A 26,489-nucleotide genomic window follows, 5' to 3' on the forward strand; every position below is an offset into this window, starting at 1 on the left:
AATTAACACAGGCTGCTATGATGAACGCCCCGACATCCCTAGTTCAAACCATCGGCCTGCAATATTGGATTGACCCTTTGCCTTCATAAGGCAGGACCTCATTAGCGATGGGTCTAACATGACCTTTATGTTGAAGTGTCTGGGATGCACACTTGTGTGGCGCTGCTCTAATCAACAGGGATTAATGGAGAGCGGCTTTTGAAATTACTGCTGTGGTCCAGTGCCGCTGATGGAGATGTCAGCTGTTCTAATGAACAGAACAGAGGCCGCACGAGGAACAGGTTATAATCTACATCGATTTTTCAGCACTGGTCACTGTATCCCCAAGTGTTAAGAGGAGAGGGTGTATTGATCGTAATAAAGCAGATGCTTTCGGTCAGGGAGAATCCAGTCAAGCTCTGGTCTTCTTTGTCACGACTCAGTGATGTCTATATCAGGACATGTAAGTGTTGTAATGGGGCAGCGGAGGGAATCAATAAGAGTATGTGTGCGGTTGGTAATTCTTTACCTTACATGTAGACATGGAACAGTTTAGTTACATGTACACAAGTAAGCTATTTATTTATTTATTAATTTATGTACACTAGGCATGGGACGATAACTGTTTTTAAGGTATACCGCGCTTTGGAAAAGACAAGGTTTTAAAACCTAATTTTTTGCTATACCGTTCCTATGGTATATGTAACATTTTAATTTGCATTTATTTTATTTTTGCATTTATTTATTTAGCTTTCTAGGACAACAGTATTTCCAACAGAAATGATCTCCAAACATGCTGTTTTTGAAATGTTAATACAGCAGAAGTCAATGATTTTATTTGAATTATAGCCTGACATGTTTATCGTTTCAAAAATATTTGAAATGTTTCTCAAAATAAAATATATTGTGTTCAAAAATGAAAAAAGTTGTTGTTTTTTTACCCAAAGATTTAAAAATAAAGTGTTTTAGAGTAGTAATCAAAATACCGTAAAACCGTAATATTTTCATATGTCCAAGGTAGTCATACCATCAGAATTTTATACTGGCCCATACATAATGTACACAGCAAAAAAATTGTAGTATTAATGGTAATAAATGGCAACTGTTGTTGGCATAATTCTTCTTCTTCTTCTTCTTCTTCTTCTTCTTCTTATTATTATTATTATTATTATTATTATTATTTTAAATACATTTAATTAGCAAGTGTATTATATATATATATATATATATATATATATATATATATATATATATATATATATATATATATATATATATATATATATATATATGTGTGTGTGTGTATGTGTGTGTGTGTGTGTGTGTGTGTGTGTGTGTGTGTGTGTGTGTGTGTGTGTGTGTGTGTGTGTGTGTGTGTGTGTGTGTGTGTGTGTGTGTGTGTATGAATATATGGTGAAACAGAAAAACAGCCACTAAAAAAAACAGTAATGTCAAGAAACAAAGAACAAAAATGTGAAATTTCATGCAGGGAATTCTGGGAAAGTCAATTTTTAGTTTTTTTTTTTTCAGTGGCTTTAGTGCATTTCTGACAACACAATTTACATTTGCACAACAGTTAATGCATTTCTCAAATCAATTAATCATTTGTTCACAGCATGGTAGCAGTTTCTCATTCCTTCCAACACGTTGCAAATGCTTTTGGACATGTTTCAACTGCTTTCATGCAACTCTCTGCTGATTTATAGCATTATCATTTGCTTATGTTATGTCTATCAAAATGAACTAAACTTGTGAATGCTGAATAGTCATTCCATATAAAACTAACAGTCCTCATTTCATTAAGTGTGTTTACATACAAAAATGTTAAACTATTTGTCAAAATCTGTCAAGCACATTTGATAAAAATGTTCATATCTTTTTTTTTTTTTTTTCCAGAAAATGTCTTTTACAGTTTGTCTCAGTTGCTTTGGTGCATTTCTTGTGAATTGTGAATGCTTTTGGACAAGCATCAATTGCTTTCATACAACTCTCTGTTATTTATAACATTATCATTTGCTTCTGTCATGTCAGTCAAAATGAACTAAACTTGTAAATGCTGAATAGTCATTCTATATAAAACTAATAGTCCTCATTTCATTACTTGAGTCATTACATACAAAAATGGTGAACTAGTTGTCAAAATCTGTCAAACTAATTTTATAAAACAAATTTAAATCTTTATTTTCCTGAAAATGTCTTTAAAATTGAACAATTTGATGAATGATATACAGACCTGTGCATGTTGTAGGCTCAGTTCCGAAATGTACTGCGATATTGTTTACAGTTCTGCACAGCTCTACCTAAAGGAAGTTTTTGTTTGTTGTAAATAAGGGTGTGTTTATTCTTTTGCACAATGCTGTGAGTAAATTAGGATTGCAAAGAGCAAATACAGAGTAAAAATGTGAAACATACATATTCAGTGGATTGTTCTCAGATACCTCACTAAATGGAGTGATGTCTAACTTTACTGTAGTTTTCAAATGGCTGTGCAAATAGTATATAGTGCTGTCTTGAGAATTTTCAGGACTTGTCACCAAAATCTGAATTTTTAGCATTGGAAGAAAATTACAGAGTAAACTGTCAATGAAAATAGGACAAAGCCATTTGACTATCTTGTTCATAAACAATGGTGTCAGGACTTTTCATTGTGACGATACTGTCCCTTTGATTGACATGAATACTTGCTTTTGAGGAATGAACTATCCATTTTGACCATGTGACATGCTTTTGCAGGTTATCAGCTAGGTTTTGCAGTTTGCACTAATTGTTTTGAGAAATGCATTAACTGTTGTGCAAATGTAAATAGTGTAGTGAGAAATGCACCAAAGGGACCAGTAAATTGAACCATTTCATGAATGGTTTACAGACCTGTCTGTGTTGTAGGTTCAGTTCCAATATGTACTGCAATTGTTTCCAGTTGTCCACAGCTCTAGCCAAAGAAGGTTTATGTATGTTGTAAATAAGGGTGTATTTATTCTTTTGCCCAGTGCTGTGGATAAATTAGAAGAGTATATGCAGTAAAGATGTGAAACATACATAATCAGTGCCTTGTACTCAGATACCTCATTAAAAGCAGTGATATCTAACTTTACTGTAGTTTTCAAATGGCTGTGCAAATAGTTTATACTGCTGTCTTGAGCATTTTCAGAAAGTGTCAACAAAATCTGACCTTTTGCATTAGAAAAATGTACAGAGTAAACTGTCATAATGAAAACACGACAAAACCATTTGACTATTTTGTTTATAAACGAAGGTGTGAGGACTTTTCATCTTGATTACACTGACACATTCATTGACATCAATACTTGCTTTTGAGAAATGAGCTCTCCATTTTGAGCAAGTGACACACTTTTGCAGGTTATCAACTAGGTTTTGCAGTTTGTACTAATTGTTTTGAGAAACTATTTACATGTGTTGTGCAAATGTAAATAGTGTTGTGTGAAATGCACCAAAGACACTGAGAAAAACTGTAAGTTTTTTTTTACAGATTCTTACTGTGGCATTTGTACAGTGTTTATTAAATCCATGTCTATTTTTATAGTGCACTATATTTATTTAAATTGTGAAAAAAAACACTATAGCACCAATGTAAAAATACTGTGGTACTGTCCACCATTGGAGCTAGTTATCAGATAGATAGATAGATAGATAGATAGATAGATAGATAGATAGATAGATAGATAGATAGATAGATAGATAGATAGATAGATAGATAGATAGATAGATAGATAGATAGATAGATAGATAGATAGATAGATTAGATTAGATAGATTTACATTTGATTTAAAATGTTAAATCTAGAACTATTTACATCACTGAGTAATGGAAAGAATTATTAAAAAAACTGTGAATTTATATGTTAGTTATTATAGGTTTTTGCGTCATACATTACACCCTGGGACGAGAAACATGTAGCCTACAGTGCTTATTTCTAGTAGTGACTAACACAGGGGTATTAAAGGTTTTATTGTAAACTTTATAAACTGACCTAATTTATTATGTGTTACAAAGACGAGGCATTTGGATCAGTAAAACTTATAAAATTATAAAAAGTATAGACTATATTTTTCGAAGATGTACAAAAAATGTTCACTAATGGGTTCCCAGTAGCCTGAAAACTATACTGAATGAGCTGGGGCTCAGCTCAAATGACAAAATATTACAGCTCAGTTTAACATCTAGTTATGGTGCTTTTTGGTGTTTTTTTATGTTATTGTGTAGATTAAAAACTCTCGGTTACTGTCATTGAATGCCAATGAATTCTACAACGAAAAAAAAGTGTTTAGAAGTCAGAATAAAAGTTTAGAAGAACAGTACTAATAGCAGTAAATGAATCTTCACTCTAAAATACAATCTCCCTGAAACACTCCTGGACTAAACAAACATGGAAACACATTCTGATCTAGCAACACGAAGTAGATAATTAATTTGATGAGAGGAAGCATCACAATCTGTCAGCTCTTCCACTGACAGCAGCAACGGGGATAAAATTATTCCACAAACAAAGCTGAATATTTTGTCCCGAGAGCTTTTAGATGTTATGCATCTTTTTGTAATTGCATTCCCAGTGCCGTTTGTGCCTGAAACAAAACAAGATTTATGACAATTGCAGCCGATCAAACATGTATACAAGGCAGAAATTAATGGCCGTCTCCTCAAAGTTCATCGCTGATTGTCATTTGTGCTATGGCTCGGAGGCGCGCAGAATGTTAATGAAAAAGTTGATCTGAAACACAGTGGCTCAGCGGTGCAGGGCAGACACAGACGCATGAAAAATGCATGGAGCTCGGTGCGCACCTCCAACTCCACTCATCGGAATTCCTCTCCCATTCCGACTGCCCAACAAACAAGAATATCAATTACATTAGCAATCTGGGTGGTGGTGAGCGAGTGTTGAGCGGCTCTCGTGAGACGCGGTGCTACCAATGCATACGATGGCCATTTTGAGCTCCACACTCAGCAGTCACCTCAGGAAAACACTGCGTTAATAGAGGCTGAAATGTTTTCACCAAAGAATATGTTCATTAACATTTGTGATTCACGCGGAGAAGCAAAAATCTCAGTGTGGGTTCCCTTTGTTCACATCAAATGAGTGATAATATTAGCCTAGTGCATAATTAACACATCCAATCTCTGTGTGTTTCAGGAAAACCCGTATATGTGTAATAACGAATGCGACGCTGAGACCGAAGAACTGGCCCATCCTCCCAAACTCATGTTCGACTCCGAAGGACGAAACCCCACTACATTCTGGCAGTCCACTTCTTGGAAGAAATATCCGAAGCCCCTTCAGGTCAACATTACGCTGTCCTGGAACAAAACTATTGAACTCACTGATGACATTGTCCTTACGTTTGAATCCGGCCGACCTGAGCAGCTGGTCTTGGAGAAGTCGCTGGATTATGGTCGCACGTGGCAGCCGTATCAGTTTTACGCCGCTGATTGTTTGGATGCATTTACCATGGAGCCAAAAGCGGTTCATCAGCTCACTACAAGCACCATGCTTGAAATCATCTGCACTGAAGCCTATTCAACAGGCTACGTGTGGAAGCAAGACAAGACTTTACGCTTTGAGATCAAGGACCGTTTCGCCCTTCTTGCAGGCCCCAGACTGCACAACATGGCTTCTCTGTATGGGCAGCTGGACACCACCAAGAACCTAAGGGATTTCTTCACCCTCACTGACCTCCGCATCAGACTCCTGCGGCCTGCAACCGGAGCCACCATGGTGGATGAGAACAACCTCTCCAGATACTTCTACGCCATCTCGGATATCAAAGTGCAGGGCAGGTAAGGTAATCTCTCTAATATTGAGTGTCAATTTAAATGAAAATGCCAAGCATTGGGTTTGCGCGATGGCGGCTTTATAATCTAAAATGCATTAGAGTTAATGTATGACTCATGAAGAACTAAAGCATTGGTTGATTACCATTATCAGCAACTAACGGAAGGTTGATTCATTAGTAAAAAAATTAACACACTTTTAACCCTTTGTGTACGCTAACACCGATGTGATCAGCATTGGCTGTTCCCTGCAGCAAATGTTTACACAATTGTGCTTGGAATGTTTCTTTTAGTGCATTGCGTCATCAGATGCTAAAAATCAATCCGCTCTGCACACATCGCTTCCGGAGCAAATATACACGTCCTTAAAAAGCGCTTTTGCAGACCAGTGTTGTTCTGTTGGTATTTCAGTTACTGCAAACTCAAGAATTTCCCCATGTTACACCATTAATAAAATAATCATTACAAATATTTTAAAATTTGAGTAAAACAATCAACCCAGGCTCATTCTGTAAACGTATTCCCGTGGTCGTTTCTGGAGACTGCGAATTATGTAGCTGGAGGTACGTATGGCTGCTTTTAATTTTTTAAGCGAACGCTATGGGGCGGTATGACGCTGTTCCTGTAAGGACCGCTTAGCTTCATGTGGAAGGCTTTCCCGCTACAACCAGTTGGTTCAGTTAGCTCATCGTGTACGTTGGCGGACTCGAGATGCAGAGTGGAGCTGACGACGACTGGGTTCGAGTCCGGGGAAAAGCGGTTCTAGAAAAGAGATAAGAAAAAACAGAATCCAAAAAATAAAGTAAACAAAATCGTAACAGGGTGAGAATGTGGTCAAATCTGAAAATGTGATTAAAATCAGGCTATGGCTTTCTTTTTCTGGATGACTTTTGTAAATTGTTGGTTGGGTTTAGGGAAGTAAGCAGGTGGGCGGGTCAATCAGTAAAATTGGTTGGGTTTAGGGAAGGAGGAGAAGGGTGGGTCAGCCGATTAGCCAGTCGCCCAGTCAATCATTCAGTCAGTCAAACAGATAGGTACTCGACAGCGGCATCTGGCGGGTTTAAGCGAGAACAGCGCGGCTGGAACGGCACTCGTGAGAGACATTTGTGATATGAAAAAGCACACACAGTGGCCTCTCATGCATCGCGAAAACAAAAACTGCAAAAATACGTACCTCCCAGGATGTATTTCGCAGTTTCCAGAAACGTCTACGGGACTACATTTTCAGAATGATCCTGGGTTGAAAATAATACATGTTTTCGATATATACTGTACATTTATCTGTTTTGTGAAGTAGCGTGGCTTTAGATTTTGTTTGTTACCTCTGATTTAGGCTAATTTATTTGGACGTGATTCAAATGGTGCGGGACAAGGAACATGGATTCAAGCAACTTTGCCATATTTTAAGCTTGGAGCTAGAATATAATTGAAGTTAGTCTTCTTGTGCGGTTGACGCAAACTTCACGGTTCACTAAGTTGTGATCTCAAATCACAGAAATGCCACTCGTATGAATGAATAAATCTTCAAAGATACACAAAGATACACAAATATGTCATATGTACATGCAACTTATATTTCAAAATTGATCAAAAATGGTTCATCTATGACATATATTCTATATTTATGAGGTCCTAGCTACATTTCCAGGTTTTGATGATTAGGCTATATGTTAATACATTTATGTACAGCAGTTTTCTTTTTACTTTTAAAAAACAGTAGCCTACAATTTTAATAAACTTTTAAAAGCACATTTTCTTTTAAAACATTGTCATTTTATTTTGTTCGAGTTTTTTCCCTATAAGCACAGTAGTGGCAATGTTCAAACCATTTATGTTTAAAGTGGCTGACAATAATAAATATTATTAATAATAGGAATTAATCTGCCTTGTTTTTTTTACTGCGCTACTGTATTTCAATACTGGTTATTATGGTGGTACTTGGAGAGACTATGTTTTTCTTAGGTGGTACTTGAGGAAAAAAGTTTGAGAACCACTGCACTACAGTATTAGTTCATGCTTAATTAACGCACTGGTAATCATGAGAACTAAACCATGAACCAGCATCTCATAACCTCATTTAATAATAATAATAATAATAATAATAATAATAATACAATTCAATTAATCTGTATTTCTATATTGCTTTTTAGAATGTAGATTGAGCCAAAGCCGTTTAACCTAAATGAAAAATTAAACTAAAAGGAGCAACACTGTGGCTCAGTTGTTAGCACTCTCACCTCCCAGCAAGAAGGTTGATGATTCCTGGCTGGGCCAGTTGTCATTTTTGTGTAGAGTTTGCATGTTTTCCGGGTGATTTAGTCCGGGTGCTCCAGTTACCCCCACAAGTCCAAAGACATTCACTATAGGTGAATTTGTTAAACAAAGAAAAAAATGGCCATAGTGTATGAGTATGTGTGTAAATAAGTGAGTGTGTGGGTGTTTCCCAGTACTTGTTTATAGCTGGAAGGGCATCCGCTGCGTAAAACATGCTGGAATAGTTAATGGTTCAATCAGCTGTGCACTGTAAACCCTAATAAGTTGAGACTACTCAAATGATTTGAGGAAAGTGATTGCCTCAGTTCGTTTGAGTAACAGGAAATCAACAACTCAATTAATTTAGTTGACCAAATATGGTCTCCTCAACTTAAATGTTTAAGTACAGAAAGATGGGATGCAGCTGGAAGGGCATCTGCTGTGTAAAAACATGCTGGATAAGTTGGTGGTTCATTCCACTGTGGCAACCCCAGATTAATAAAGGGACTAAGCCGAAAAGAAAATGGATGAATGAATGAAACTAAAATGGCTAATAAACTAATCTTCCATTTTTTTTTTTTTTTATATCTTTACTTACTTCCAGGGCCATTTATATCCTTGATATTGATATTTAACTGCACCATGTTGGTATTTCGTAATGTCTAATTTTTACAAGGTAGATCTTTAGCCCAACACTCAACCCCCAACCTGGACGACCAGGTTACACATGCACATACACTAGGGTCAATTTAACTTATCCAGTTCACCTATAGTGAATGTCTTTGGGGGAAACCAGAGCACCCAGAAGAAACCCACGAACACGAGAAGAACATGCAAACTCTACGAAGAAATGCCAACTGATCCAGCCGGGACTCGAACCAGTGACCTTCTTGCGCTTCCCACTGCGCCACCATGTCGCCCCTGTGTGTATATCAATTAAGAAAATCTTTATAAGCATTTAAACTGCTGCGCTTCAGCAAAATTCAGCATCACAAGCAAAATGTCCACCTTGTATCGACCAATCAGCACGGTTGTCAAGGCAGAATTTCAAGCACAACCAACAGTTTTAAGCTAAAGTAAAAAAAAAAAAATCAAATGTTAAGTTCGTAGAACTTAAAATACTAATAAAACGTTTTTGCTGCCCAATGAGTAAATTAAACATACCTGTTGAATTTTTTATGCCAAAACTTGGTATTTCAAGAATTGTCAAGTTATAATAACTTATTATCTTTTGTAATGTCAACAGCGGGGTTTACAGTGTGGCAAACCCTGACAAATAAGGGACTAAGCCCAAGAAAAATGAATGGATGAATGAAAACTACAAAAAGCAATAACAATATTTCAGATTGTGGAAGATTCCAGCATGGGAATTTGCAGACGAATATGAAAGTGAATATATGAATTGTATATGACTACATAAAAATATCTAAAATACTTTTAAATACTCAGTAATTCATTGGCCACAGCCATATCACCCTACATTTCAAGAACAGTTACTTATTGAAGCTAAGCAGGGCTAAGCCTGGTCAGTACCTGGATGGGAGACCACATGGGAAAACTAGGTTGCTGCTGGAAGTGGTGTTAGTGAGGCCTGCAGGGAGTACTCAACTTTTGTTCTCTGTGACATCTAATGCCCCAGTGTAGTGAAGTAAACCATACTGTTAGTGAGAAGTCTTTTGGATAAGACTTTAAACCAAGGTCCTGACTCTTTGTGGTCATTAAAAAATTCTATGGCAATTCTTGTACAGAGTAGGGGTGTAACTCCAGTGTCCAGGTTAAATTCCCTCCATTGGCCCTTACCCATGATGGCACCTCAGTCATTCCATCCACCGAACTGGCTCTATCACTGTCGCTGTTGTGTAGAGACCCTCTTTCCCATGATTGTGAAGCGCCGTGGGTGTATGGCCATACACAACAAATGTGCTATAAAAATACATATTCACATTAAGTAATATGTTAAGAGGTTATAGGTTATTATGGGAAACTTGATTCAGAGATGACATACAATAAGTCGAAACTTTATGTGCATTGTCTAAGCAAGCAGTAATACATATAATTGCATGTGTATTATAATATCTAATAAAAATTTTAATTATGTGATTTATTTATTATATATAAAAATACTACATAAATACATGATTATTTTTTACTTACTTGTTTTTATTACGTTACAAGAAAAGCTAGTTAATATTCTGTATAAAATTAAACCAGCCACATATTACTTAAAACTAGAAAATATTAATGATGGATTAATTATTTTAAATAATCACTATATGAAATTATTGGTACAATAAAAAACTGTAGATTAATTCCTCTTGGAAGGGAAAAAAGTAAAGTTGAAACACAATGAACATAATTTGGTGCCTCCAATGGTCAAGACATGGACTGAATAATAACAATACCAAAAGTCATTATGTATGGTTATTTCAGAGGCAGGATTTATTTAAAGAACCCTACAGAGAGTCTGTCAAACTTACTTTTACAAATGTGACAACTTTAAGGGGGAAATTATGCAGCGTTTTCTGCACATACTCTTTTGCGATGCTCCACATGGTGTCAAATGACAGCATAAGCATAACGAGTGACCGCTTATATCCTGCTCTAAAATTAGAAGTCAAGCTGGATGAAGGGACATGGCAATGGGCAATAAAGGATAAAATGGACCTCAAAGGCCTCATTTGACATGCATAAAAAAGCAAAAAGCGCAGCCTGACTTCACAATGTCTTCACAAGTCAAATGAATACACAATAGAAACAAAAAGCACAACAGCTGCTCTCCAAATTGGGCCGGAATGGCTCATAAGCAGTTGGTTTATGTGAGAATAACTTGATTCATAATGACGCGTTTGATTGGTCCCTTGTGAATCTCAATGCACAGCTCTAAATTAGGATTCAAAGGACTGCAGTGGTAGATTAGGGCAATTACAGAGCGAGCTAATTGGAAAGAGACTAATCTACTAATTAAGACCATTTACTGCTGATTAAATAATAACCACTGGGGACACATCACTATGCAAGTGTGCCTGTTGGGCGACATTAATATGACTTTGCATCTGTAATGATTACTGAGAGTGTTTTATGTAGATGGTGGCGCGTGTTTTTATTTATTTTATTATTATTTTTTTTATCTTTTCATATTTTAAACCTTTGGAGTTTAGACAAAACTAGACTGCTATGTTTTCATTTGAAGACCAGTTCCCAGAAAGTCATGCACATGCTTGCCTCAGTGGACCAAACTCCTCTTGTGTCAGAAATTGTTTGCTTATTGAGTTGGATGAGCAGACAGATCTTAAGGTAGTGGTGGGAAATCATGCACATGGTGTACCACTGATGCAGAAACAAACAAAATCTAGTGGATGTCAACAATAAAATTTTTAAATAACAAGAAAAATATATATATATTATTACTTTTAATTATGTATTATTAGGTATTATTATTATTATTATTATTATTATTATTATTATTAAATATTATTGAAAATCTACCTTTATTCACTTAGATATTTTAGCGCGGATGTATACCTGACTGGTGAGCCATCAGACAAAAATGTGCCCTTCTGAATCAAATCAGCAGAATGCCTGACATTAACTGCAGTTCGGCAGTTTAGCTTTAACTCATGAACATTTCATTCATGCCATCGCAAATAAAGAGTAAGGACTGGTAAGAGTGTTATGGAATTTAATAGGGATGCCTTGGTTCTTAATATAATATTGAACCATACGGTACGACCTCCACTAATCTAATCTTTTCTCGGTTATGCGTTTAAATAATTAATGTGCGTTTTATATCTCCCCGAATTGACTGTGTGTCCCTCTAAATCCATAAGCTGAGATGAGGAAACTCCTCCCCGCGAGTAAATATCCAATCACTATGCTCTAAAGTTGACCATCATTCCACACTTTAACATGGCGAGCGGCGGTAAAGTGAGGCTGAGGCAACAGTACGGGGAAGCGCCGGCGAAGTGAGGCAACAGTACAAGGAAGTGCCGGCAGCTTTCTAATCTGCGGTGTGAGGACATTTCGGTTTTGCTGGTAAGTATAATGCCAATAAAAGAAAAAACGGTGAACAAAAAATAACTGTGTGCAAGCATTGTTTTGCACAAATAACCATAACTGCACATCTGTAGAGCCATCACTCAGCAATATCACTGTCTGAAGGCAGAATAGCAAAGAAGGTAATAAAGTCCTCTAAATAGCAACTATCCCTCGCTGAATCTACCCAACTGGTTCCGAGAGACAACAAAGGCAGTGGGGGCGTTTATTGCTAAAGATTTGCAGCCGTTTTTAATTGGAGATGTGGGCTTTTGAAATTTTATAAAAGCACTCGATCTGCGTTACAGACTACAGTCTTGCATTTTTTCAGCACCGAGATAATTAAGATGGTTTATTTATGTTTACTTAAGTACAAATGTGTTTATTCGAAATGGCCAACTTATATTTATCTTTATTAACTTCACATGTATATTTATTTTTAAAGTGTAGGATTTTATGTGTTCCCCAGTTTGTATATTGGCTACCAGCCGCTGTGAGATTTCAGTGTTCATTTTTTAATACAATACACTAGGAAATAGTGTACTTTTTTTGGCTTTTAAGTAAAACAAAATGAGTATTGCAATAAATCCTTTTTATTTTTATTTTTTTTGTGGCGACCCCGGATTAATAAAGGGACTAAGCCAACAAGAAAAATGAATGAATGTTTACTTCAATAATGCCACTAATATCTGCATACTCCAAAATTTCTTAATTCGATTTCTGTTTAGTTTAGTTGAGACTTTAGTTGCATTAAGGCAGGGGTGTCAAACTCAATTCCTGGAGGGCCGGAGCCTTGCACAGTTTAGTTCCAACCCTGCTCCAACACACTTACCTGTAGGTTTCAAACAAGCCTGAAGGACTCAATTAGTTTGATCAGGTGTGTTTAATTAGGGTTGGAACTAAACTGTGCAGAGCTGCGGCCATTTTGGAACTGAGTTTGACACCTGTGCATTAAGGTAAGCAAAAATCAATTTTTACATTGTAGACTTTTGATCAGAGTATTGTCTTAATCATATCAAAATCATATTAAAGTATCGTTGCCCATGTAAACATACTCAAACTCTAAACATATAATAATCTAGATTTAAAAAAATCTCTATAATATATATATATATATATATATATATATATATATATATATATATATATATATATATATATATATATATATATATATATATATATTAGGGATGCACCAATATACACCAAAACAACGTGGGCGAAACAATATGGTGTGATGAAGCAAACAGAAAACTGTGACCTGCATGTTTTATCTGCAATGTGTATCTATTCGTTCTGGGGTGCTTTTCTTAAACAATGACATAACTTGCGGCTAAACTATCATAGTACGATGCATCGCTTGGGAAAAGAATGATGTAGTGATAGGTGTTTCCCAAAACTGTAGTTTCAGTGTTGCAAATCCATCGTTTGAACCATGCTAGTTATAACGTAAAACGTCTATAGTGATGCTCTAAATAGGGTGAAATAACTACTACTTTAGAGAAAAAAAGTGCACAATTGCACTCGTTTTCCATATCAATTGAAATATACAGTTGAAGTCAGCATTATTAGCCCCCCTTAGAATTTGTTTTTCTTTTTAAAATATTTAGAAAAACCTTAATAAGCACACAGAAGTGTTCAAGTCCTAATAAAGATATGTCTGGCTTTAATATGTTTTGGAGGCTGAAGCTCATGATGTTGACCAGGATCTCCCCCTAAAAGCCTCCCTGTAAACCAAAACTTCCAAAATCTAGTCTAAATAATCCACACAGAAAGTTTTGGGGTCATCAAAACCTGCAACCGGGTAACCACACTTCAAAGATACTGCTTTCTGTTACCACAGAATAAATAAGATCAATTATAATTTACAAACAAAGTCCTTCTGGGGTAAAAGAGCTCCAGTAAACTCTCTTTTCTGTGGTAAAATTGTTATTTTCTCATCTTCTTCTGCCTTTTTTAGGAAAGAAAACAACCCTTTCACATAAAGAAAAGGTATTTTAGGTAATGATTGGGAAAGAAAAGTGATGTATGTTTCAGCAAACAGCTTTTGTTTGCGTTTACAGCAATCTGAGGCCTTTGTTTCTTTGCAGTCTCCATATTTTGCCATTTATTAGTTCCTGAGGCATTTCAGAGGTGAATACAGGTACATCCAATATCTTCTCCTGCCTGTGGGTTTTCAATTCAATTTAATCCCAAAAATCTCTGACACGGAGAAGAATATTACTGAGGAGGTCTTCGGACCAGGCTGTGGTGATTCACTTCCTCTACCACTCAGTATAAAGAGAGAGAGAATATAGCAGAGAAATTTCATAATAAATAACTTTTGTATAAACTCAGCAAATACGTGCATTTACTATATGACTACCAACAGCTACACAGTAATATTATGATGTAAATTAATGTTAGTCATGACCTTCAAATATTTTATTTCAAAGATTTAAAGCAAAAGATTTAAAACTCTCTCTTCATAAACAAGCAAGCGCAGAAACGATATAAATAAGACATTCATTTCACAACTTCAGTAATTATAATAGGAGTGTTTGTGCATTAGTCCAGCTTAAATAAATGTTTTGGCTCGACAATTATGCTCCTTCTCAACATAGTGCTGAAAATGCAAAGCAACTACAGCTTTATAAATGTGTTTTACGAAGACTGTCGGCGTGTTCTACAGATCTACTGGATCCAGAAAGGGGAATTGCTGATGACTTGTTAGCTTTATTTCTTGAGCACTTTATTAATCTTTAAAACTTGCAGACCTTGTGCATTCACAAACAGCTGGGTTACACTGTAAGTAAGGTACTGTAACATTTAAAAAAGCATAATAGGAGCACTTTAACATGAAATGAAACTGAAACAGAGGCCAATTTAGTGTTGGAGGTTTCATGGTTAAATTTGACTCATAACTAAAAAAATAGCACAGTTTTGCTCAAAGTATTGCAATGCACACAACATTATGGGTGACATATCAGAGTTCAAAAGAGGACACATTGCTGGTGAGGGACTCATTGGTGCATCTGTCACCAAGACAGCAGATCTTTGTGATCTACCAAGTACCACAGTATCCAGGGTAATGTCAGTATACCACCAAGAAGAACGAACCACATCCAACAGGAGTCACTCTGGATGCAAGAGGAAACTGTCGGAAAGGGATGTCCAGGTGGTAACCTGGATTGTATCCAAAAAACTTAAAAATACAACTCACTGCCATTTATCAGGATGATACTGCACCAATGCACACAGCAAGACAAGTGGATTTACATATACATTTAGTCATTTAGCAGATGCTTTTGTCCAAAGCAACTTACTATTGAGGAGGCATTTAGCGGGAGAGCGTTTCTACAGTTGGTTTGTCAAGCCCACTCATTTGTGTAAAGCCTATTTCATAAATGTTTGTGTGGTTTGAACAGAATCAGAATCAGTTTTATTGCCAAGTATGCTCTACACACACACAAGGAAATTGTTTTGGCTACAGAAGCTTCCAGTGTACAACAAGTGACAAGTGAGAACACAAAATAAATATTAAAAAAAAGATGATAAACAAGATGCAGTTAGTCAAGAAATCTGGATGTTGAATTGTATGTACAGATTTGTTATAAATATACAGGTTATAAGGTGCTATGTACAAATGCAAATGTAGAAAGTATTGCATTGTATATTGATATAAGGTGCGTACGAGAAAGTGTGTATGAGAAAGTATTGCACATATTTATTGCACCGTTGAGGGATATTTAACTGTTCATAGAGTAGATGTCCTGAGGAAAGAAATTTTTCCTGTGTCTGGCTGTTTTTGTACTTGGTGCTCTGAAGTGCCAATCAGACGGTAACAGTTCGAACAAGTAGTGTGCTGGGTGCGAGGCGTCAAGAGTGATTTTGCGAGCCCTTTTACTCATTCTGGAAGAGTACAGTTCTTGAAGTGTAGGAAGGGTAGTGCCAGTGATACGTTCAGCAGTCCGGACTATTCGCTATAGTCTACAGAGGTCGGTTTTGGTAGCTGAGCCGAACCAGATGGTGATTGAACTGCAGTGGATGGATTGGATGGCAGCTGAGTAGAACTGCAGGAGCAGCTCCTGTGGCAGGTTAAACTTCATCAGCTGATGAAGGAAGTACAAATAAAGTAAAAAAATAAAGTATTTTTTATCTTTATTTTTTAATAAAGTATTTTTTATACTAGTATAAGTGTTAATCTGGTTTTCATTTTAATGTCCATTGTTTATTTGATTTATTTAAAATTGGCAGGATTTACCTGGATTTACATGGACCAATGCAGCAGCTACATCATGTAAAGGCTGATTAACCGTTTTTGCCATTTTACTTCTGTTATATATACATTAGTAACTCTCTCTGTCTTGTCCATTAAAACCATGCTTCTGCCCTCGGGCTCTGTGAAACCACTTAACGTCACTTGAATACACCCCTCATACTGATTAACATAGGCTTTGCATACAGGTTAAAGTAGAAAATTAAATTGAAAAAAAAAAAACTCAAATAAAAAGTTGTCAAAAAAGAAAAACTTACATTTACATTTTAATTAGAATTGTGCCACTATTTTACCATGAATATTAATAACAAACATTGCGTTTGCAATTTATTTTTTAGTTTGGCTTTTCATTTTAATATTATCAGTCTTGATGCAGAAATGCAGTGAAAATGAAATGCTAAAAACTTCATTTTAATTATCGATTTGAAAGGGACGATGTGCTGTCACAGTGAAAATCAAAATGAAAATTAAATAATCTAATTTAATTTTAAATTTTAGCAGATATTTTGCGAACAGTGTTTTATAATGAAATTGTTAATCTGGTTTTCATTTTAATGTCCGTTGTTTATTTGATTTATTTAAAATTGGCAGGATTTACCTTCCATATAAAACAGTATATTTTGTAAATAAAGATAAAAAATACTTTGACAGAAAACTTTCAATAAAGTGCAAGGGTTTTATTAACCACTTCCCTGCTGTACAGAGTAAACCCTGGCTAACCCAGGCTCATTACCGATCGGTACCCAGGTCTACATTTCTGGGGACCGCAAAATACGTAACTGGAGAATTTGGGATTAACAACATAAAAGCATGGATCCATCTTGCCTTGTATCAATGGTTCAGGCTGGTGGGGGTGGTGTAATGGTGTGGGAGATATTTTCTTGGCACACTTTGGGCCCAGTAGTACCAATAGTACAGCCTACCTGAGTATTGTTGCTGACAATGCTCATACCTTTATGACCACAGTGTACCAATCTTCTGATAAATACTTCAGCAGGATAACGTGCCATGGCTTTTATCATCTCGGACTGGTTTCTTGAACATGACAATGAGCTCACTGTACTAAAATGGCCTCCACAATCACCAGATCCTAATTCAAAAGAGCATCTTTTGAATGTGGTGGAAAAGTAGATTTGCTTCATAGATGTGCAGCCAACCAATGTACACCAATTGCGTGATGCTATCATGTCAATATGGACCAAAATCTCTAAGGAATATTTCCAGTACCTTGTTTAATCTATGCCACAAAGGATTAAGGGAGTTCTAAAGGCAAAAGGGGGTCCAACCCAGTACTAGTAAGGTGTACCTAATAAAGTGGCCGTCTAGTGTATACTGTATATGCAAATGCTTTTTTATTTTGAGGTTTGAGGACTTATTCAAAAATGAACCTAAAATTAAAATCTATTTTCATATTTTTTATAAAGGGTGTATGTTAATTTTGACCCGCCAGCTATAAAGCCATTGTCACACCACAAAAACTACAGTACAGACACACACTTGCACACTCCAACAATAATTCACAGAGAAATAAGTACAAGCCTTGGCTCAGTTGTGTTGCCAGATGTTGTTTAAAACCAAACACCAGACAATAACATATGCATAATAAATTAAACTTAATCCAAATGCTTGAAAATAAGGCAAAAACATCCCAACCTGCATCTGCTTACTTAAATAACTTCACAAACTTGATCTTTTTTATGTTTATTTTACACATAGTTAGCGTAAATTAATGTATTTAGTAACATGAACAAACAATGAACAATGCTTGCACAGCATTTTAGTAAAACATTTACTAATGTGTTATTAAATATCAACACCGCGATTGTAACATTAGTTAAGTCCCAGAGTTAACTAAACTAACAATAAACAAACTGTATTTTTATTTACTGATGTTGACAAAGATTAATAAATACTAAAATAAATGTGTTGTCCTTTTAATTTCTGTTAATGTTCCTTAATGTTTCTATAAAATGACCAATATTGTTATGTGTTACCCAAACTTTTTGGTCTTTGTACATTCTTCAGCATTCAGCTAATGTGTTCTACAAAGAAATGTGCGAGAGTAAATGTCATCTTTAGGTAAAATACTTTTTCACCGGCTGATTTTCAGTACATTTTAAACAGCTAAATGAAAACAGGCAAGATCTTAAAACTGCCTTCAAGATCCTTTTACATAGAACTGCACTTTTAAGATTATCTCATATTCAATAGTTTTTAGGCTATTGCCCTTTTTCGACTTAGATATTTAATATGATGATTTAAATATGCATGATCTGAGGAAAGATTATTCAGATGAAATGCTCGGAAGGGGGGAAAAGAGCTGCATTACTCTGGCTGTTTTAGTCCCAGCAGACTTGTGCGTTGTGATTTTAAAATAAATTCTTCACACGTCAAAGAAAGCCAACTTACAGCTTCTTGCACATATATCTACCAAGTAGTTCAACATTTCTGTTATCCTCATTTTCTTACTCATGATTTATGTTTCCTGAACTCATACTAATGCACAGCCACAGTAGATTTCAAAACAGTTTTTTCAGAAACAATTTAATAAATAAACATCGAATCATCTCTTTTATTGAATGTAATGTTTTATTCAGAAGGTGTCAGTCGAAGATGACATGCCCTCATGAACCCTTCGGAAGTGCAAATGAATGCCAATTCAGATTGTTAAACTGCAAATTGCTCCGTTCACACGAGGCTTGATTTGAAAGTCATAGGCTGAGCTTTTGAGTACAGATGTTTGTCACAACTGACCATGTTTCCTGCCAATCATTTCTGATTCACTTCTAAGATATTTAATTATGCCTAATGAGAAGCTTTGCTGCAGTCATCAATAATAAACGAGCAACTGGAAAAAAGAAACATCAACATAAACTCTCCCTTGAGGCACTGCAGTAAACTTGAATATCAACACATTTTGCACTCTCAGAAATAACACTACATTATTCATTTATGCCAGCTGCTTTGGAATCAACATTATGCAAGTTTTTATTTTTTTATAACAGAACTCATGTGGATATAAATACAGATGCATATGCTGATTTAAAAAGCACAGTAACGTCAGTCATTTCTATTATGTTTACGTACCATTCAAATCTTTCCAGGAACCACTCCACAAATATACTTATCAATAATCACATCTCTTTATCACATACTTCCACATATGCTGTGTCGCCACTTCGCTGTTTATCCAAGCAGCTTTGAAGATGAGGGAGAAGTTGTGTTTGATCAAAGCAGGGATGGGACAGAGTCCCTTATTAGCATAATATTCATGCAGATCAGAGTAAATGCTCCATAATAGGGCCTGTCGTTGAAACAAATTGCAGGCGCAGCTCCCAGCCATGCCAGCCAGAGTGCCACAAATTCAAATCGGATTTGGTCGCAGTGGAATAATCGGAGTTGGCGAATTATGCTGTGATGAAGTCCTAATATTTCCCCAGAAATCTAGAGAGCCCCTTTGGGGTCGAGTACATTTTGAGGTGAGACACAAACAATTTGCCTGAGATGTATTACATTCCACCCAGACGAGTGAGGAAATTGGCTGCCGCGCAGAGTGAGTCAGTCCTAATAGAAGTCCTCATTTCAACGCCATCACAATAGTGAATAATGTGGCCATGACTTTTAGGGTCATTATTGAAGTTTCAGTACACCCAAGGAACAGGGCATGTCAAAACACAATTGCCATTTCTGCACATTTCTGTTTATAGCATTGTGAGAAACCAAATAAAGGACTAGCATAGGCTAGGCTGGGAGTATTCTCTGGAGGTTCTATTATATGAAAGATAATAGCTTCACACGGTAGCCAAACTCATATTAACATCTGAAACAGTCTAATGTACATGGACATAATGCTGTTGTTGCTTTGTTTGTTTCAGTCATAGTTTTAGTCTTTTAAGGAAAATATTATGTAAATGTAATCATTACTTCATAATCCTGTCATTCACAATCTAATTTGAGCAAACCCACTCACAAAATGTTACTAAAACACTAATAAAGTTTGTTGATTGGTGTGTCAACAGTTATTACGCATAACTGACTTAACTGTAGCAGATTACATGTTTCCTTAACTGTTAGAGTAAAGAGTAATGCTTTACACTGATAATTTGTAATAATAAATTATTAATAAAATTAGTTTACTTCAGTGCTTCACATAAAGTAACAAGGAAACCCCTAACATAACACTAGCCCCTAACTGACATTAGCATAACAAGTGAAAAATGTGCACCATAAGGAGATCAGGATGAGAGAGATGGATCATTGAAGATGAGGGAGAACACCTTGGTGGAAGCATGTCAGAGACTTACCAAGGCAGAGCAAGAGGGAGGCCGGAGGTTGGGTCCACGGCTCAGTATTTGGGATCCATTTGCCAGGATTGAGCTGTGGACAGGAAGATTTGAGTCCATGAAGGAAGAAGAAGCTAGAGGGAGCCAGTGAAGTTAGCTTCTCAAAGGCGAAGAGAATGGGAGGCCAGAAGACAGTGATGAAGATGACGTTGAACTATACATTAAAGAAGACTTGAGGAACAACTGGCTGATGAAGTAGCCTCAGAGCTAGGGGAACCGGTGGGGATGCAGGATATTTGGGCTGGTCAAAATCAACAGAAACTCAGAACTAGGTGAAACCAACAGATGTGTGTCTCATGGCTGGGAAACGAGACAGGATGTCAGATTCAGAGTTGTATGATACCAGTAAAGTGGTGGTAGGTTTGGTTTTAAGGTTTAGCGAAACCAGTAGCATTGAAAAAGACCAAAACAGGCTTATTGTGGATATGTCTTTATGCTACCACTGACCGCTTACCTCCATATGTACAACTTGCCCAATAGTAACTTTGCCCAACTGTGCCCAATAGCTTGCCATGTACACTGATGGACTTTGGGATACAGAGTGGATTGGATTGCAATGACAGGGTTTGAGTCCAGTGAAGAATGGTTCCAGAAACCAGGTAAAGCATTAGCAAAATAAATAAATAACATGCTGAAGATGTGATTAAATTTAAAACTGTGGTAAAATCATGCAGGCCCAATGTCTTTTTTTGTTTCTAGATGGCTTTTGAAAACACTATCGGTTGGGTTTAGGGAAGGAACTAGTGGGTCAGTCAGGCAGTCCACAGAAAGCTGAAAAACATTATGGTCTCTGGTGGATTTACTCAATGGCACACAAGAGAGAAATTTGAGATCATCAAAAAAGTGTACACAGTGGCCTCTGGTGAATTTGCAAAAATTGCAAGAAGATGTAATTCTGGTTACATATTTTGCAGTCTCCAGATATATAGACCTGGCTATGTATCCACTAATAGCCTGGGTTACAAAAGACAGTATACTGGACATGGAGCTTGGAAATTCAGATTGGCAGTATGGTCCAGTTCACCATACCTTTGTTGGTGCAAAATTTGAAATGTTTCACCTCCTTGTTCTCAAAACTTCACTTAGTGGCCAATACTGATGTTGGCTTGTGCACCTGGTCAGACTTTGCGATGAGTCTGATCTCTGTGACGACAGTGGCCATGTCACAATCACCAGCGATCTAACAACCAGAGATCGCTGGTAAACACTCACATTCACATGAACTACAAATCCGCCAAATTATGGACTACATAATCAGTCATGCAACCACACACACACACCTGCTCCATGTCACCAGTGATTGCAAACAGCTGAAGATGCTCAGACTGATTACTTGGACTATAAATTCAGCACACTAACACACAAGCTGCGTCTCAAATGGTACACTATACACTCATGCACTATGTACTTAAGCACTTACACACTCAACAGCATGGCATATGTATGTAGTGTCATCCCTAATGGAGCACTAATGTTTTATTTTTTTACTAAGCGGAAATTCAAACCGTTTCCCTGATGACGTTTGACAGTTGCCAAATTAGTGAAATAAATGACCAAACTACCAAACTATACCTGCCATAAGTATAACCGCATTCACCATCAGGAGGCACTATAATCACTGTCGTAGGGGAATTTTGCTTTCACCATCCAAAATAAATAAAGTTATCCAACATGTGCACCCGATAGCTCTGCCCCTTCCGCTACGTAAGCAAACATGCGGTTGTTGAGTGCACGAAGTGTCCATCTATCCACACTTAATTTTACTGGCTGAATGAGTGCATCATTCGGGTTATTAAAGTGCACTTAATTTTTTTAGGGTTTTCAGTGTGAACGCACTACCTTCACTCTTTATACTACAGAATGGTGTAGAATAGTGCATTAGTATGTATTTGGGACACAGCTACAGTGGTTACTGAGTCTTGTTATCTGCTATAGTGACATTACAACACGTTTCCTTTGTCTGGCGTTGCCATGTTTTTGATCCTTGGCTCGTTTATTTGTTTAATCTTGTTTGCTGCCTACTTTGTGACCATCTGCCTGTTATTTCGACTACGACTCCAGATTGCCCTTATACATCTGTTTGCCCCTGTATTAACCACTGCTTACCTGACCCGGCCAATAAACCTGCATTTGGATCCGCATCCCTGTGGTCAGTGTCACATCACTGGTTTAAGGCTTCTGGCATTTTCTCTGGTTTCGATTTAGTTACGAGCCTAGCTCTAGATGTGCAGTAGTCTCTGGCTTATGGTCTGATGTCAGCATGGCTGAAGCCTGGCTTGGCTCTGGGTCAAAAGCTACTCTACTTTCTCCTCATCAGCCATGAACCAAAACCCAGTCCACTTATTGAGAAGTGTTCACAAAGACCTTGAAAAAGACATTCACTCCCATATAAAAGAAAACATACAGAGCAGTCAGGGTGGTGGGTTAGACATGACAGATCTGAAAATCTATAATATGGTCCTCCAGGGGCACAATCCTCTTTCTCAAGGTGCAGGCAGCGGATGCTGAATAATCTGTCTTTTGTTTCCTGTTGAGGTCCGGTGTTCTGACAAACACTGTCGTGTAAAGTGAAAAAGAAAATTTAATCAAGGTAGAACGCATTTATATTTTAGGGAAAATAGAAACTTTATCAGAGGATCTGAGTTTACATTGTGCATGAAAGCAAAATGCCTGAGAAGGAATGTGTGAAAGTATTGAAATGTGTTTTCATTTCCTGCTCTCTGGTTGTTTTCTCTCAACGTGTCCCCATTAGGATTCTGCATGATGCACGTTTTTATTTATCATCATAGAAATCAAAAAACGTAGTAGATGATGAACTTTTCCTTCAATTCTGTTGATGTGATTTGCACTTTTAAATTAGTTTCTTTTCTTCTGAAAATTCATATTTCCTTGTCTCCCATCCTCACTTGTGCTTTATTTATTCCTCAAATTAATACGGGTCATGTCACAGTTGTCGCTCAATAAGAGCTGCTAGGGCAGATGTCGAGAGCCATGCAGAATCTCCAGTATCTAAGGTTGGTTGACATACAAAAGTGAGAACTTTCTGCTACTTCTGTGATGTCCAGGAAGACAGACAGGTACGGGCTTCTCTCGCCGCCTTGTTTGATGGGATGGCTGTCAGATGTCTGTGTGCCTCCACTAGGGTTCACATTTGGAGTCCAAGTCTGCTTCTCACTACAAAGACATCTAAGACTTTTCTAATCCTCAAGGCCAGAAGGTGAAGAAAGTTTCCAGGGGTCAAACAGCATGAGTAAAACTCTTTACTTTTAACTTTTAACAGATACTGCTAAACTTTACTTTCAGTGCGTGCTCAAAATTCTTTAAAAATCTCATAAATAGTTAAGTTTTGTTTGCTCCTGGTAATTCAGTTTACAGTGTGGTAATGGTACGTACAACCTAAAAATATTTTTTTCAAACTACTTGTTTAAAATGAGCTGAAACCACACAATTCTTGTGATTTTATTTATTTATTTATTTTTGCAAACTGAATTGTTTTATGTTCACTCTACTTAAATTAGTATTTTTGTGTTGGGACAACATGAATGAACTGTGTAGAACCGTGCAATGAGAATATTTAATAATTCTATATATTATGAAAATGTACAAGTACTGTATTGACTAACATAGGCTCATTCTGGAAACATAGCTCTATTTACATTTCTGGAGATCGTGAATTATGTAGCCAGAAGTGTGTATGGCTGCATTTCATCTTTAAAAATGAAAGCTGCTGGGCGGTATTACAAAGTTCCCTTTTGCGCTTACCAACTGACCGCTTACCTCCATATGGATGACTTTTCTGCCTTTACCAGTTTGTCCATTAGCTCGCCATGTATGCCGGTGCACTTGTGGCACAGAGAAGAGATGACCACGAGTCTGGTGAAAAATGGTTTCAGAAAGCAGGTAAGACAAAAACAGAGATCAAAAAATAGAACAGGGTGAGAATGTGGTAAAAATCAGGTGAGGGCTTTTCTTTTTCTGGATTGCTTTTAAAAGCACTCGCTGGGTTTAGTGAACTGGTGAGTGGGTCAATTAGTGCTTTTGAAAACATTATTGGTTGAGTTTAGTGAAGCAGGACATTGGGTCAGTCGATCGGTCAGTCAGTCAGTCAGTCAGTCAGTCAGTCAGTCAATTGATCGGTCAGTCAGACAGTCAGTCAGTCAAAAGTGGCCTCTAGTGGATTTACGTTAGAACAGCAGACACAAATGACACTCGCTAGAGAAACTTGAGATCTCAAAAAGCATACACAGTAGCCTCTGGTGTATTCGCAAAAGCAAAAACTGAAAAAAAAAATTTACCTCCCGAGACGAATTTGGCTATTGCGAAGAATTAGAATTAGAATTGTATATTGCGGTACATTTTTAAAAATGAGCTTGGGTTGGTATTGAGGATGGTGTTAATCACAGTGCCAGATGCTTGGAGACGTATTTGGTTAATTAGCTTATTAGTTTAAACATTACATTTTTTACATGTTAATCTGGCCTTCTATATCCTGAAATATTGATTAAAAATTATGTGACTATTTTTTATTATTGTACAGTGTTGAGTTTGGCAACATCATTTAGTTTAAACATTTTACTCTGAACGTTTATATACAGTTAAGCAATCCACTAAGTGTTTTGTTGTTAATATACGTGTTAAAGTAACCTTTTTGACAACTTGGGTCAATATCATGTTTAGATCAATATCATATTAAAATCTTCAGCAATAAAAAAAAAAAAGATATTGTGGGCTGCTTGAATAAAAATTTGGAGTCCTGAAATGTACATAATGGTTTTTTTTTAATGGTATAATAATCTCTTATATGTTGGAAAATCAAGGGAAAATTGTATATTTACAATACAGTCCTTTTTGTTTTGATTTTCAAGTACTCCCACATGCCTATAAATTGAACATGTAATACTCAAGCTCATAAAAACATCACCATTTTGAAACCTGTTTGCATTGGTGCGAAACAATCAGCCAAAGCATATGGGGTTCTCTATTTTTGGTTTATGTAAATTTGGTGTTATGTAAAAGCCTCCTTAAAAGCTACATTTTATTTTTTATTTTCAATACAGTAAAATACTTTGGCCCTCATAGCTTGCATCCAGAGGTAAATAGCTCAACTTTTGAAAATTAGATTGGCTTGATAAGACTTCACATAACAGCCTTAGGCATTTACAAACAATACAAGTTAAGGAAGATCCTTGACAGTAAACAGCAGGACTGAGATGAGCCTGTGATACAAATCAGCTTGGAATTAACTCTGTTGTTTAGTCTCATTTGCAGAGTCCATTAAGTAATAACACTGCAGGATAACATACTTTTTAGCAATAAATTAATTCATATCAAAGCACAGTAAGAATAATGAAGAAATTGCCTCATAATAGTTTTTGTTATTTGCTTTCCTAGAGTGGATAGAGTGGAATTATATTTTTATGAGGGATATATCCTATAGGCTGTTTATATATCCTATGGATATATCCTATAAGCTGTTTCTCAATATGCGTTCTTCAGTGGTCGTGCGTTCTCGTGTTTTCGTGTAATATCATCAGCTGCCAAAGTTCAGTTTCAATACTCAAGACAGCAAGAACAGAGGGCTCATGAAACTTTCCCGGATGTGTTCTTGATATCGAGGACACACTGATGCAGACTTAGCACCGATCTAGCTCTAGAAGTCCCAGAAGTCATTGCGACTGGAGGTGGGAAGCGCTGCATTTTATATCTATTTATAATTAAAGTTCAGAGATATAACTTATTTACCTCAGGAGTTTGCCTAAATGAAACGGTGAGTATAAACATTACCATGAAAATCTTAATAAAGGAATAAACACATTAAGTAGATTATTTGCTCAAATTCG

General features: G+C 36.6%; 1 protein-coding gene across 3 annotated transcripts in view; it reads left to right on the top strand.

Moving 5' to 3' along the window:
- Nucleotides 1-26,489, top strand: part of ntng1b (netrin g1b) — a 164,785-nt gene that overhangs the window by 80,289 nt on the left and 58,007 nt on the right. For all 3 annotated transcript variants that reach the window (XM_087240585.1, XM_087240584.1, XM_087240586.1), the window contains one exon: nt 5,126-5,769. In XM_087240585.1, coding sequence (XP_087096711.1) covers nt 5,126-5,769 — 644 coding nt within the window. The remainder of the gene's footprint in view (nt 1-5,125; nt 5,770-26,489) is intronic.

Source organism: Danio rerio, chromosome 2, assembly GCF_052040795.2.
Source record: "Danio rerio strain M-AB ecotype USA chromosome 2, GRCz13ab, whole genome shotgun sequence".
NCBI classification, from domain to species: domain Eukaryota; kingdom Metazoa; phylum Chordata; class Actinopteri; order Cypriniformes; family Danionidae; genus Danio; species Danio rerio.